Source organism: Marmota monax, unplaced genomic scaffold (genome assembly GCF_021218885.2).
Source record: "Marmota monax isolate L192 unplaced genomic scaffold, Marmota_monax_Labrador192_F-V1.1 WCK01_AAM20220418_F8-fsc00008, whole genome shotgun sequence".
In the NCBI taxonomy this organism is placed as follows: domain Eukaryota; kingdom Metazoa; phylum Chordata; class Mammalia; order Rodentia; family Sciuridae; genus Marmota; species Marmota monax.
This window is the reverse complement of record NW_026694432.1, coordinates 24,199,252-24,214,090: the sequence shown is the minus strand read 5'-3', so window position 1 is coordinate 24,214,090 and position 14,839 is coordinate 24,199,252. Positions and strand designations below refer to the sequence as shown.

At 35.3% G+C, this 14,839-nt stretch overlaps 1 protein-coding gene across 4 annotated transcripts in view; it reads left to right on the top strand.

Annotated features, from left to right (window-relative positions):
* The window catches only part of Cdc42 (cell division cycle 42), a 39,730-nt gene that overhangs the window by 14,955 nt on the left and 9,936 nt on the right, over positions 1-14,839 (top strand). For 2 of the 4 annotated variants that reach the window (XM_058571070.1, XM_058571071.1), the window contains exons 2-5: positions 1,847-1,923; positions 4,146-4,242; positions 10,974-11,125; positions 13,973-14,045. In XM_058571070.1, the coding sequence (XP_058427053.1) occupies positions 11,021-11,125; positions 13,973-14,045 (178 nt within the window). In that variant the 5' untranslated portion in view covers positions 1,847-1,923; positions 4,146-4,242; positions 10,974-11,020. The remainder of the gene's footprint in view (positions 1-1,846; positions 1,924-4,145; positions 4,243-10,973; positions 11,126-13,972; positions 14,046-14,839) is intronic. The other 2 variants (XM_058571072.1, XM_046468664.2) reach the window with 2 other exon arrangements.

The following is a 14,839-nucleotide window of genomic DNA, read 5'->3' as shown; positions in this document are numbered from 1 at the left end:
CAACCCCAGCCCTTGTACCTGTTTTTAAAAACTTAATATTTAGAGATATTCCATGTTGGTACTTTATTAGTTTGCTGGAGCTATCTTGACAGAATACCACAGACTGGATGATTTAAACATACACATTTGTTTCCTTATAGTTCTGGAGGCTAGAAGTCTGAGATGAAGGTGTTGGTAGGGTTAATTTCTTATGAGTGCCTCTCTCCTTGGCTTAAACATTGCTAACTTTGAATGTTTTTACATGGTCTTCTGCCTGTCTGTCCTAATCTTCTCTTTCTGGTGTTTTTTTTTTTTTTTTTTGTGATGCTAAGAATTGAATCCAGGGCCTCATGTATGCTAGGCAAGCACTACACCACTGAGCCACATCCCCAGCCCCTAGGCCATATTTTGAGGGAAAAATCTTACCTTAATCTCTCTCAAAGTTACATACTTTGATAGTGCTTTTATTTTATTTTCAGGGTTGCACAATAGGCTTTGACTTTAATGCAATATAGAATATAGCCTCCTATAGTTGATTCCCTAGACAAGATTCTAAATTGGCTGCTTATCTGGATTATTATATAAGGGTAATAGGAACTCATATGCTAGTGTATATGGAGTAAGCTAGTTGATTCTTTTTTTTTTTTTTTTTTTAAATATTTATTTATTTATTTTAATTATCGGCGGGCACAACATCTTTGTTTGTATGTGGTTCTGAGGATCGAACCCGGGCCGCACGCATGCCAGGCGAGCGCGCTACCACTTGAGCCACATCCCCAGCCCCGCTAGTTGATTCTTAAAACAACCTATGATGCTAGTATTACTGTTTCTTTTCACAAATGGAGAGATGAAGATTGCCCAGAGTCACGCAAGAATGGGAATATGAGCTGCAGGGCTGACTGGTCTGAAAGCTTATGCTGTTTGCTGCTATTCTAATTATTGTCTTATTATAGTTCTGATCTTTTCAGTAGGGCCATTGGTATATTATAGGCTTGTTAAATATTTGTTGTATGATTAAGTAATATTAATTTTTTTCTAAAATTTTTGTTGCTAAATTATAATTTATAAGTAATGGGGGCTCATTGTTACATATTCGTATATACATGCAGTATAACAACATATTTTGTCCAGTGTCATTCCCCAGTATTTCCCCTTTCTCTCTCTCCTTCTCTGCCTCTGATTCCTTACTTCTACTCTGTTGATCTCCCTTTGATTTTCATGAGATCTACCTCTACCTTTCTTTTTGTTTTTCCTGTCTAGCTTCCACATAAGAAAATACATATGACCCTTGACTTTTTGAGTTTGACTTATTTTGCTTAATGTCATGTTCTCAAGTTTCATCCATCTCCTGCAAATGACACAATTTTATTTTTTTATGACTAAATAAAACTCCATGTTTATATATACCATATTTTCTTTATCCATTCATCTGTTGATGGACACTTAGGCTGTTTCTGTGTTTGACTATTGTGAATTGTGTTGCTATAAATGTGGATATGCATTGCTATAATATGCTGACTTTAATTTGATTAAGTAATATTGTCTCTTCTTAAAATAGAGGTGGGTTCTATTCTGTAACATTTTGATTAATAAATGTTACATTCAGTTAAAACTGCTCTTTGAGATTAGAATGAGATTTCTGAAAGGATTGATCAAATTAGCAAAATACCCTTTCAAGTAGAAGCAAGGATACTTGAGTTCCCTCTTATTTATAGTGTTTGGATGCTTTTGCTTAAGTAGTTTTTTCTTTCTTTCTTTTCTTTTCTTTTTTTTGGTGTGGGGAGGTACTGGGAATTGAAACCAGGAGCACTTTATTACTGAGCTATGTCCACAGCCCTTTTAAAATTTTTTTTTTATTTTGAGACAGGGTCTCCCTAATTTGCTGATGCTGGCCTCAGAATTGTGATCTTCCTGCTTCAGCGCCCCAAATTGCTGGGATTACAGGTGTGTACCACTGCACCTGACTTAACAGCAATAATTCTGATCTTTACAGTAGGGCCATTTGGTTTATTTGTTTTAACTGGGAATAACAGTAAAGTGCCATATTAATTATTTACTCACTGCTGGGTGGTGTATTGGTTACCTCATTTTAGTTGCCTCATAGTAGTTTTGTGAATCAGATTTATTTTGTAGATGAGAAAATTAAGGTATAGAAGTGAAGTAACTTGCCAGGATCACACATGTAAAGTGGAGCTGAGATTGGAACTTAGGTTTGTTTGCTTTTCAAAATTATGTTTGAGGCTGGGCACAGTGGCACATGCCTGTAATCCCAGTGGCTTGGGAGGCTGAGATAGGAGGATCACAAGTTCAAAGCCATCCTCAGCAATGGTGAGGTGCTTAACAACTCAGTAAGACCCTGTCTCTAAATAAAATAAAAGTAGAACTGGGGATGTGACTCAGTGGTCAAATGCCCCTGAGTTCAGTCCCCGGTACCCCTGGCCCTCCCCCCCCCCCCATAAAAAAAGTTTGAAAAGCTCATGCTTCCCTCCCATATTATTATTTAGTCAACAATGTTTTAAATAAATTTTTAAAATTTAATTTTTTCCTTTTAATATATGGCTCAATATTATGTTAGAAGCCTTGGGAGGGAGATAAAGAAATATAAGCCTAGTACTACCCCCAGAGAGCTTAAAATCTGTTAGAATAAAGGCAATCACATATGAATAAGAAATAACATGATAGTACTCATGTGATTAATTTATTCACTGGAGTGACTGCTATGTGGCTGGTATTGTACTGTTTTTCGGGGCATAAAACAAGTCTTTTTGCCTTTTTGGAAATGTCCTTATTTTAAAGATCTGTCTTCTTTACTGCAATATTACAAATAAACAAGATAATTATAGATTATGACCAAACTGTAGAGGAAATAAACAGGGTAATATGATACAGTGTAAGGAGGGAGGAAGTTGTTACTCACATAGTATATTCAGGGGAGGACTTTGTGAGGACAAGTGGTGATTTGAGCTGAGATTTGAAAGGTTGGAAGTCAACAGCTTCAGGAACAATGGGAAGGAGTACTGTTGTTAAAGACCAAAGGCAGGACAGAGACTGGCATGTTTGAGTACATAAGAAAACAAAACAAAAACCTAAGTGGCGAGAACATGAGAGTGAAGATGGGGAGATGAGGATGTGATAGGAGTTTTGAAAGTTAAGAAAGGCCTTGTCTTGAGAGCTGTCTTAATCTGCTCTGGCTGCTATAGCAAAATACCATGGACTGGGTAAACAACTGAAATTTATCTCACAAGTCTAGAGGCTGGGATGTCCAAGATCAAGGCACCAACAGATTTCATTTCTGGTGGTTGATGGCTTTTTGGTACTTAGATGGTGCCTTTTCACTGATCCCATTCACCAATTAAGACTTAATTGCCTTCCAAAAGACCCTGTTTCCTAATAACTATCACCACAGGGATAGGTTTCATTAATTTTAAAGGGACCCAAAACATTTCGATCATACCAGGAGGTCAGACCATTGCGACGGAAGGTGAGATTTTTGGGTAGAAAGATAGTATAAAGTAAGATGAGTTGTGCGCAATGGTGCATGCCAATAATGCCAGCTATTTGAGAGGCAGGAAGATCCCAGCGTGGGCAATTTACAAAATCCTATCTTAAAAAGACATTGTCCTATAAAAAGACAATGGGACATTATTGTCTTTTACATATATAAACTGCCCAGTAAAAAGGGACAGTGGGCAAATATGATATCTTGGACAGTGGGACAAAATGGGTTAGAGGGGAGGGGGAATAAATCCCAGTATCTGTTCCAACAATCAAAAGATGATATAGCCCATGTTACTAATATTTCTGTTCTAGTCTACCTCAGATTTGACTATTGGTAAAATAGCTACCAATTTTTCACATATTCACCAGTCTCATGTCAAAAGCAAGGAAAAAAAACAGCAGTAGGACTCTGTGCCATGGAGACCTTGTCCCTTAAATTTCTATAATGATTCAATATTAAGAGTGAATAAATGGAGTGTTTGGGGAGAAAATGAAGTTACAACTATTTAAGGATAGAAATCAAAATGAGATTTGATTATTTTGAAAAATTAAGTTGATTAATGTTGTTAATTTATTATTGTTTTGTTGTTATTTTGGTGCTGGGGATTGAACCCAGAGGCGCTTAATAAATGAATCACATTCCCATCCCTTTTTATCTTTTGAGACAGGGTCTTGCAAAGTTGCCTAGGTCCTTGCTAAGTTTCTGAGACTGGCCTTGAATTTGGGTTCTTCCTGCTTTAGCTTCCTGAGTTGCTGAGATTACAGGTGTGTGCTACTGTGTTTGGCTAGTCTTGCTAATTTAAAGTAAAACAAGTTAAATATTGTTTTATTTAATGTTTGTAATTGTTTCATTTCTTTTTATGTGTTCACTGTGAGAAGCCACTTTGCTTACAACTGTTTAAAATTTAAAACTAATTTTTTAAAAAAAATATTATTTAGTTTTATTTAGGTGGACACAATATCTTCATTTTATATTTATGTGGTGAGGATCGAACCCAGGGCCTCATGCGTGCTAGGCAAGCACTCTACCACTAAGCCATAACCCCAGCCCCCAAAACTAAATTTGTTGTTAACTGATGTGTTAAAACATAAAACTTGTACATGTTTATGTGATGCCTTGTATATGTATTGTGTAATGTTTAAATCAGGTTAAACCTAGCTGGGTTTTTTTTTTTTTGTGGTTGGAGCACTGGGGCTTGAACCCAGGGCACTAAACCACATCCACAGCTCTTTTCTATTTTTCATTTTGAGACAGGGGCTTTCTAAATAGTTGAGGCTGACTTTGGACTTTGGTGTAACAATTGAGCCACATCCAGCCTTCTTTAATATCTTATTTAGAGACAGGGTCTCACCAGTTGCTGAGGGCCTTGCTAAGTTGCTGAGGCTGGCTTTGAACTTTCCATCCTCCTGCCTCAGCCTCCTGAGCTGCTGGGATTATAGGCATGTGTCACCATGCTCGGCTCCTACCTTTCTTGATGGCAGGATTGGGTCTTTATTAATTTCTTCCTTGTTAGAATAGATGAAACATAAACAAAAGAAAACTATTTAATTCTTAGAGATGTTCTGACTGGCCTAGAAATGAGAGAAGATGGTAGAAAATAATTAAAAAAATTTTTAAGGAACATATTTTATAAAGAAAAGTTAGGGTAATGAATAAAATATGTAAGACTGGACATTATTACATTGCATTAATTTTAATAATTATGCTAAGAAACTATCTAATTGCTATATAATTGATATATATATATTTTGAAAACATAAACTCTTTTAACAAATTATTTCTCACAAATCTTAGTCAAACACGTGAACATGGTCTGGAATTTTTTTTTTTTTAACCCTACTTAGGAGTTAATGCATTAGCTGTGTACTGTTTTATGGATGTTTGCATAAGACAGGAGACTTGTGGGTCATAGACAAAGAAGTTTATTACTTAAGGCATAGTATGTAGCATGATGTTAATCTCTGTGTTACTTCTCTTAGTCCCAAGACACAGCTCTGTGGAATTCCCTGGGTAAAAGGGGAACTTAAATTTTTGGCTTACCAGCAAGATGTAACTATAGGGGTACAAGAGACCCATCAGGACTATATTTTCTAGCACAACGTTATCTACTTATTTTTTTGGAGGGGGGATTGAACCCAGGAGTGCTTTACCACTGAGCTTCATTCTTAGTCCTTTTAATTTTATTTTATTTTTGAGACAGGGTCTCACTAAGTTTTTGAGCCTTTGAACTTGCAGTCCTCCTGCTTTAGCTTTCTAAATTATCTACTTTTTACTAAAAAATATCTTATAGAATTCCAATTTTAGTTGAGTTTTCAAGTTGAAATGGATATATTTATTATTGAAAAGTTTCTTTTGGATTTTTATTAGGACAGATGCTTTGAGCAGGGATGTTTTTTCTTTGACTTTTTGAAGGGATGCCAAAGTTTTCTAAGATTGTTTATTGTGTATTCTGAAAATAAATTGTAACTATCTTTCTGAGGCCTGTTCTGTGTTTGCAGTCTAAAAAAGTTGGAAAAGAATGTCAAGATACTTGGGTGCTGGGCTGAGGCTGTGGCTCAGCAATAGAGCGCTCGCCTAGCATATGTGAGGCCCTGGGTTTGATCCTCAGCACCACATTAAAATAAATAAATAAAATAAAGGTATTGTGTCCAACTACAACTAAAAAATAAATATTAAAAAAAAAAAGATATTTGGGTGCTGTCTAGCTTTGCAACATTAATCCTTGTGTTTTGGCCAGAATTTTCTTATATGTAAGATGTTGGGGGTAAAGTTAGTTCATTAAGGACTTTCATTAGGACTTTCTAAGCAATATCGTATTCTTGGTTAAACAAATAAGGTCAGCTATATTAATTTAATTTTTTTATATATATTCTGTGATGTAGACTAAACAACAATATTCAACATCTGCATACATGTGAGTGCATAGTATATATCTTTAGTTTGGATACTTGTGGTTTCTTTTTTTTAAATTTTTTTTTTTTAGTTATAGATGGACACAATACCTTTATTTTATTTGCTTATTTGTACGTGGTGCTGGGGATTGAACCCAGTGCCTCACTCATGCTAGCCAAGTGCTCTACCACTGAGCCACAATCCTGTCCCATTTGTGGTTTCTTAAGAATCATATAGTAAATGTTTTTAAAAAGTACACTTTATCAGGGTGGTAGCACATGTCTATAATTCTAGCTATTGGGATACTGAGGCAGAGTATTGCAAATTTGTAGCCAATTTGAATTCTCTGTGCAATTTCATGAGACCCAGTCTCAAATAAAATAAAAAGAGTTGGGGATGTAGCTCAGTGGTAGCGTGCCCTTAGGTTCAGTCCTCAGTACCATAACAAAACCCATAGCTGGGCACAGAAACTGAGGCAAGAAGAATAAAAGTTCAGGACCAGTCTGGGGAGATCTTATTATTAATACTTAACATAGTTTTAAAAGGGGTATACTGATAGAGAATATAAAATTTTCAAAAAAACACTTGTTAGTAAGTACTTAATCTCAAATCTTTCAATATATTGTATGTGCCTTGTTCCAGGAGAACCTTGGGATGTGTTGCTGGGATCCTCCCATTCTTCCATACAAATCCTTTTCCCAGGAATTGTTGATTGTGGAGTTTATTTGAGTGTTCGCCAGTAATAATGAATTAAAGAGAGAGTTCATAGCCTTTTTAAATGTGTAGTGCATGGACTCCACAAAACTTCTTGGGATTTAACTTTGAGATTCTCAAGGGTGATTAGACTCTTAAAATGTTAACAACCTAGAAGATACGGATATTGGTGTGGTTGTCTGATGGAGGAATAAATACTGGCAAAGAAAGTGGAAGATACATGCTCTTTCACAATGTTTTTCCTTTTATGATCGGCAGAATCATTTTTTGTACTGTAAATTGCCCAATTCGAGTTGTAAGTTATGATACAAATGAACATCATTATCAAAGAGGTATAGTGTTTAATTATTGGTGCAAAATAACTGTTCTAGCCAAGTCACTAGAACATTGGATAGCCAAATGGTAATCGTTTTTTTCCTGCTATAGTGATTTGACCTTATTTTGACAGGTTAACATGGGATATACTAATATATCTGGCCTAGTTTCCCCTAAAGCTGTTGAAGCTGTCATTGTATATATATTGCAAAAGCAAAGTGTCTTTTCTGGCCACAATTTGTGGGTCATCTGGTATCATTTTTTTAAAGGGTTTTGTTTTGTTTTTTAATATTTCTCAGTTGTTGAAGGATCTTTATAATTTTTTAAAATATCTTTTTAGTTGTTGGTGGACTTTTATTTTATTCATTTACTTATATGTGGTGCTGAGAACTGAACCCAGTGCTTCACATGTATGCGACACATGCTCTACCATCGAGCCACAACCTCAGCCCTGGACCTTTATTTTATTCATTTATTTATATGTAGTGTTGAGAATCGAACACAGAGCCTCACCTGTGTGAGGCAAGTGCTCATTTTAGTATATGAAATAACTATTAATACCTGCTAAGGGCTTTGCAGAATAGTCTTAATTATATTCGAGCTTGATTCTGAAATGACCCCCTTTGTAATGGTAGGTAGCTCAAAATTCAATTATATATTTGGTGAGAAGTATGAGTACTGGGCTGGGGTTGTGGCTCAGTGGTAGAGCACGTGTCTCACCTAGCATGTGAGGCACTGGGTTTGATTCTTAGCACCACATAAAAATAAATAAAGGTATAAAAATAATAACTTAAAAAAAGAACCATGAGTACTATAATTATTCTGGAAATAAAAAGAAATTATACAGGGTGCCATAATGCACGCCTGTAATCCCAGCATCTTGGGAGGCTGAGGCAGAAGGATCACGAGTTCAAAGCCAGCCTCAGCAATTTAGCAAGGCCCTAATCAATTCGGTGAGACTCTGTTTCTAAATAAAATACAAAAAAATGCTGGGAATGTGGCTCAGTGGTTACGTGCCCTTAAGTTCAATTCTTGGCACCAAAAAAAAAAAAAAAAGAGAAAAATTGTATTCCTTTCTAAGGAGTTCGTTATAACTCCTTATATTGACTTAAGGTTGCCTTTACTCAGTCAATACTAATAACTAACATTTACTAAACTCTTAGTGTATGTAGACACTGTTTTAAATTTGCATGTATTATGTATTCAGTTTACCCTATGAAGATGGTGTGTATTGCTGTCTTCATTTTTAGAGAAGGGGAAGCTAAGCCACAGAAAAGTTAAATAATTTGTGCAAGCTAGGCACAGTGGTACACACCTGTGATCCCAACTACTTGGAAGGCTGAGGCAAAAGGATTCAAGTTTGAAGTCAGCTATAACAATCTAGCGGGACCCTGTCTCAAAATAAAAAAGGGCTGGGGATGTATCTCAGTGGTCAAATGCTTGCCTAGTACGTATAAAACTCTGGGTTCATTTCCCAGTACCACAACAACAGTAAACAACAGAAACAACAAAAACCCCTAAGCTCCCATAGCTAGAGTATGGTAGAGCCAGTCTGACTCTAGAACCCAGGCTGTTCGTAACAGATAACATTAGTTTCTAACAAATTGCTGAGCTGTCAGGTTGGGAAGCCTAAGAAATGAAAGATTTGTGGGTTACTCTATCTTTCTTACTCTCTATTCTTGTTTGACACACTTCTATTAAAAATTCACTAGTTGTCTGTAGGGTGAAGAAATGGGGAAATGAACTTAGATCCTACTTCTTCCTCTTTATTTTTGCCACCTTCTTTGCATTGCTGGCAACTCTCATAGCCATATAATTGCCACTCCACTAGCTGTGATCATATTTGTTTTTATTAATGTTACTTTTCAGGAGAGGAAGTATGGTATGATGTTTAAGAGCAAAGACTTTAGAGCCAGACTTCTTGGGTTTAAATCCCAATTCTACCACTTATTGGCTGAGTAACCTTGGCCTGATTACTTAACTATGTCTCATCTTTTTACCTGTAGGGTAGGGTAATAACAGTATCATATTGTATATGAATGTTGGGAGGATGAAATGTGTGAGTATGTGTAGTGTGTTTAGAAGAGTGCATGCATGGCATCTAGTAAGTGCTATGTAAGTGTTTTCATTATCTCTGTTTTTAAAAAAATTAAAGAAATTTAACCTTTATTTATTAGTTGTTTTATTTATTTTTATGTGGTGTTGAGGATCGAACCTAGGGCCTCACTTGTCCTAGGCAGACACTGTACCACTGAGCCACAACCCCAGACCCATAACGGTTGTTATTTGAGAACAATTTTAAGTTGAACCAGTTACTGATTTAGGCTAGGGATCAGGATCTTTAAAATTTTTTTGATTGGTTCATTATATTTATACTTAATAGTGGGATTCATTATGTCATATTCATACATGATGTGTGAAGTAATATATACCTATATTAAAAAATATTAATAGGCATTTGTAAATCATCATGATTAAGTATTATGAAGGGAGCTCTGTAAGCAAATAGCCCTGATTTCGAACTCAAAGTTAGGTGGGTCTTTATTTTCATTCCATAGGGTTGCAGTTCTAGCCAAAAATTGTAACCCCTTCAGGGCTGTAATTGAAATAGGTTTTAATGTTGAAATCTAGGTGTGTACAGTGTGTTTTCTTTTTTAAAATTCTCCCAGGAAAACAGTTAAAGTATTTCATTGAATCTAAGATTCCATTTATCCCAGTTTCATAGATGTCAAAATATGAGGGGAAAATGGCTGATATTAATTGTAAGATGTCCTCAATAAAGATACATTCTGATTTTAGAGATACAGATGTGACAGAAAGTATCAGTATTGATGAAATACAATAAATCTTTGGCAAATCTGTCATTGAAGCTTCTTAGAATGGAGGACTATTAGTATGAAGCTGAAGTAATTCTGTCAGTATGTTTTAGAGCAATCTTAGAAATGCAGATTTTGGATTCTTCATGTCATGAATATTGAACTAGTAACTATGCAACCTGGTGCTACAGTAGCTGCTGAGACTAGGGATCACTTGGATATTTGTCCAGTTCATGCTGTTCACATATTCTGGTGTTAGTGGTGGTGCTCTGCTGTTTGTTGGTTATAGCCTGAGTAACTATAGCTCTAAGGCTGAGTAGATGAGCTGTTCATTAAAGCAGTGGTCTTTGTGTGGCAGTGTAGTTTGCATAGGGGTATACGTAATGCACATGTGTGTACATACAACTGAAGGAAAGGTTTCACAAAATAATAGCTGATACACTGCAGGGTTCTGATTCTGATAGAAGCCTCTTCTCCTTCATTATAAAAAGAAACATACTGCTCATTTTTGTATTGGACTCTTAAAAAATAACACTTAAGTAGTTGAAACTACCAGGGATGGAAACAGAAAATTGACTCTTATTTGTTATTGTGACTTTCAGCAAGTCACCATTTTTCTTTTTAGGATCTTTCAGCCGTAGTAATTGTGCTGTTTCTATGAATATACTTGTTGCTAGTTGAGGGAAAGTATATATATGTAAATACATATAAATATAAAAGTACAAATCAATAAAACAAATATCTTTAATCTTTTGTAGGTCATCAAATTTGAAATATTTAAAGTGGATACAAAACTATTTCCGCAATGCAGACAATTAAGTGCGTTGTTGTGGGCGATGGTGCTGTTGGTAAAACATGCCTCCTGATATCCTATACAACAAACAAATTTCCATCCGAATATGTACCAACTGTAAGTATAAAGACTTCTGTCTGTTAGTGAAATGTATTATAACTTGATATCCTTAGAAATTTCTTTATGTACTGAAATTTTCTGTTTTTAAAAATCTTAATTTCTCATGGGTAAATTATATACACTTTAATTAAACAGTTAAAAAAACAGTGGAAAGCCAGAAAGGGTGACACAAGAGTTTGCAAAGGGAGGCAAAACTCCAGTAGATAAGATTCTAAAGAGTGGTCTTGGAGAAGTATGCCTTACATCTTGAATGAGATGACTTTTTTTGATATCTTGGCCAATGATGGATCAATGCTTCGAGGTCTTCTGGGGTGCTCTTCAGAGTCATGTAACTTCAGAGAAAGTAGTATGTATCTTATGGAGCTGTTTTCTTAGCAGTAATGAAGTTCTAGGGAAAACCTGTTTGGTTATGAGAGTACAGACAGAAGCCTTTGGTTGTCTTCCCCCATATATATATATATTTTTAAAATAACTCCTTGTAAGAGTAGAGGTAAAATGGGGATAATGAGGATAATAAGATGAAACATATTTAGAGTGACAACACACTTGTGAAAACATACTTTTGGGGATATAGTGTTTGTTTCACTTGTAAACATTTCTGAGTCTGTATTCTAAGACTTTTATTTGGTGTAATAAAAGTTTTTATATATATATATGGATCTCTATATGTGTATATATGGTTTATATGGTTTTTATATGTGTATATATGGATCTCTGAGAAAAGGATAAAGAAGGGAGAGGAATAGTAAAATAAAATTTTAAATGAACCTATTATTTAGGTAAAAATAGATCTGTGAAGCACACATAATGTACCCATAGTTCCTGTTTAAGTTATTATAAAAATAGATTTGGTATAAAATGCATATTTGTGTTCACCTATGAACTGAGATAACATAAGATAATAGAAATTTAGAACTGAAAGCATCAAATATATCTATCACCTTATTTATCTTCTATTGATGAGGAATTCAGGCCCAACCTGGGGATGAAACTTAGATGTCTTAAGTAATCAAACACTAGTTATGAGTAGAGTCTGGAATGGATGACAAGCTTTTATGATTCCCTGTTTTTTTGTTGTTGTTGTTGTTTTGTTTTAAAGATTTATGATTCCCTTTTTTTGTTTGTTTGTTTTTTGTTTTTGTTTTTGTTTTTGTTTTGTTTCACTATGTTGCGTAGGCTAATCTTCAGCTTCTGGGTTTGAGTGATTCTCTCCTGTCTTAGCTTCCAGAGAAGCTGGGACTATAGCTGCATGCTACCATGTGCAACAACTGATTCTTATTCTAGTCTTGTGTATGAGGGCTTTTTACTTTTTTTTTTTTTTTTTGATATTGGGAATTGAACCCAGGTATGCTCTGACACTGAGCTACATTCTTTTTATTTTGAGGCAGGGTATCATCAAGTTGCTGAGGGTTATTTTTTAGGCTCTTCTAACATGTAACTTAAGAAAATAACCTATGTGGTTTGAGACTTGAAGTACAATTCATTCCATTTCCTTGTGAACCAGAATTGACTTCTTTACCATTTCACTGCTGTCCTTGCTTCCAACATTTACATTTTAACAAGCTCCCAAACAACTTATTAAAACATAAACAAGAAAATTTGAGTAGGGAGCTAAAAGGTTAAGCAGGGCTAGTCTTCAAATGTGGTACACTTTCCAGTTTAGAAGCATAGCTTTTTTTTTTTTTTTTTTTTTTCAAAAAATTGATTAAAATCATTTAATTTAGACATTTTTATTGTACTTTGACAAAATTACAGTGATATATATAAAAACATTGCTTTTTAAAAAAAATTGTTGTTTATTTTTATGTGGTGCTGGGGATCAAACCTAGTGCCTCACATGTGTAGGCAAGCGCTCTACCACTGAGCCACAACCTCAGCCCCCAAACATTGCTTTTTGGTTGTAAACGAATTCAGAGGAATCCATGGATTAATATTGGGTCTTTGCCCACTTACCATTACCTCCCATTTTCACAAATAACTTAGTACAACCAATTATATATACCTAATATATATCTAGTCAAAGACGATATCTTAGGTCATGTAGCTTGTACCCAATAACATGAATTTTTACTATATTTTCTGGTGCCTGGTATCAAATGCAGGGCTTCACACATGCTGGCAAATGCTCTGTCATTGTCCTATACTCCCAGCCCAACATGAATTTCACTATGAAATTCTAAATAAATAATCTGTCAGCTTTTTCTTTCACACTTTCCTGGAGTGCTTTACTACCTCTCTCATGTGGGCTTTTTTGCCACAAGGCTCTTCTCCTCTGAGACTCTGAAAGAAAAAAAGATTATCATGGATCTAGGAGATTTTAATTCTAGTTTAAAAGGAAATGGTCTAGGAAGGAAAAACTTCCTTAGAAAGCAGATTGAACCTTGAAGTAAACTGTTATCTTAAATGTTTCTGACTTGAATAGGATCATTTTGCTTAAGTAGGGGCTCCTCCCATGATACCTATAACCCTTTTGTGGCTCTTTATCTAGTCTGCTGGGGGTAGAGCAGCCATCCCAGGTTACTTTTTCCTAGAACCATTTAGTTCATGCAAGGGTTTGGTTGATAAGGTTGGTTATATAAGGAAGATTGACTAAAGGAGGATTAAGTCTTAGGAAGGAGGCTGGGGTTGTAGCTCAGTGGTAGAGCCCTTGCCTATCGTGTGAGGCACTGGGTTCGATTCTCAGCACTACATATAAATAAATAAAGGTCCATTGACAACTTAAAAAAAATATATATATATATGTGAATGATAAATCTTAGGAAGGAAACGTTGCCTTAGGAACAGTCCTGTTCCATTTTGACCCACCCTTCACACATTAACAATGGTGTATTGTTTTGTTTTTAGGTTTTTGACAACTATGCAGTCACAGTTATGATTGGTGGAGAGCCATATACTCTTGGACTTTTTGATACTGCAGGTGAAAACTTACTGTCTTTTATAATGTAATAGTTATTGATTTTTTTTGACATTTGGGAAATTTATACATAGCAAATCATTTACCTTATGTTAATAGTTAGCAGGATTGAATATAATGACCAAAGAGCAGTCCCAAACCTGGGAGGACTACTAGGAGTTTAGAGTATGCTGATGGATGGTGTGGTAGGAGATCAAATAGAGCAGACTGAATTAGAGAAGCTCTAATTGAACCAACACCCTGACGTGTACACCTTGCAGAGATTTGGGAACTATGTTGATGGTTGGGGAGTAACTAAGGGAATGAATTCAGAGGAAAAATGACTATTGATTGTCTCACTGCATTCCTACCTTCCCCTTTTTTAGTGCCTAGAGTTTCCTAAATATGCCCAAGGTTGTAATTTTGTAAACCATTATGATTGCTTTCATTTGAAGGCTTATGTAGTATGTAGTGTAGTATGTGTTTAGAAAGCTGCTTATAGTAAGTAGCTTGTTATTTTATACTGTATCTGAAAATAGTTTTACAGGTGAACCAAATTTATCTTACAGTATTTACATTTGTTTTCAGCTATCAAGATTATAAGAACAAACTGTCTGCTTCCTTGAATGTACCTTACTCTTCAGTGTCCTCAGTTTTATTTTCTACTTGTTTTTAACAGTGGCTACATGTCTTAATTTCTGACTTCTCTCTCTAGTCTCTTATGAATTCAACCTAAAAGAAATCTTAGAAAAGTGATCTTTCAATTTTATAGGAATTCTAAACTGTCTTCTTTTTATGAGTTAATTCTGCCATTGTCT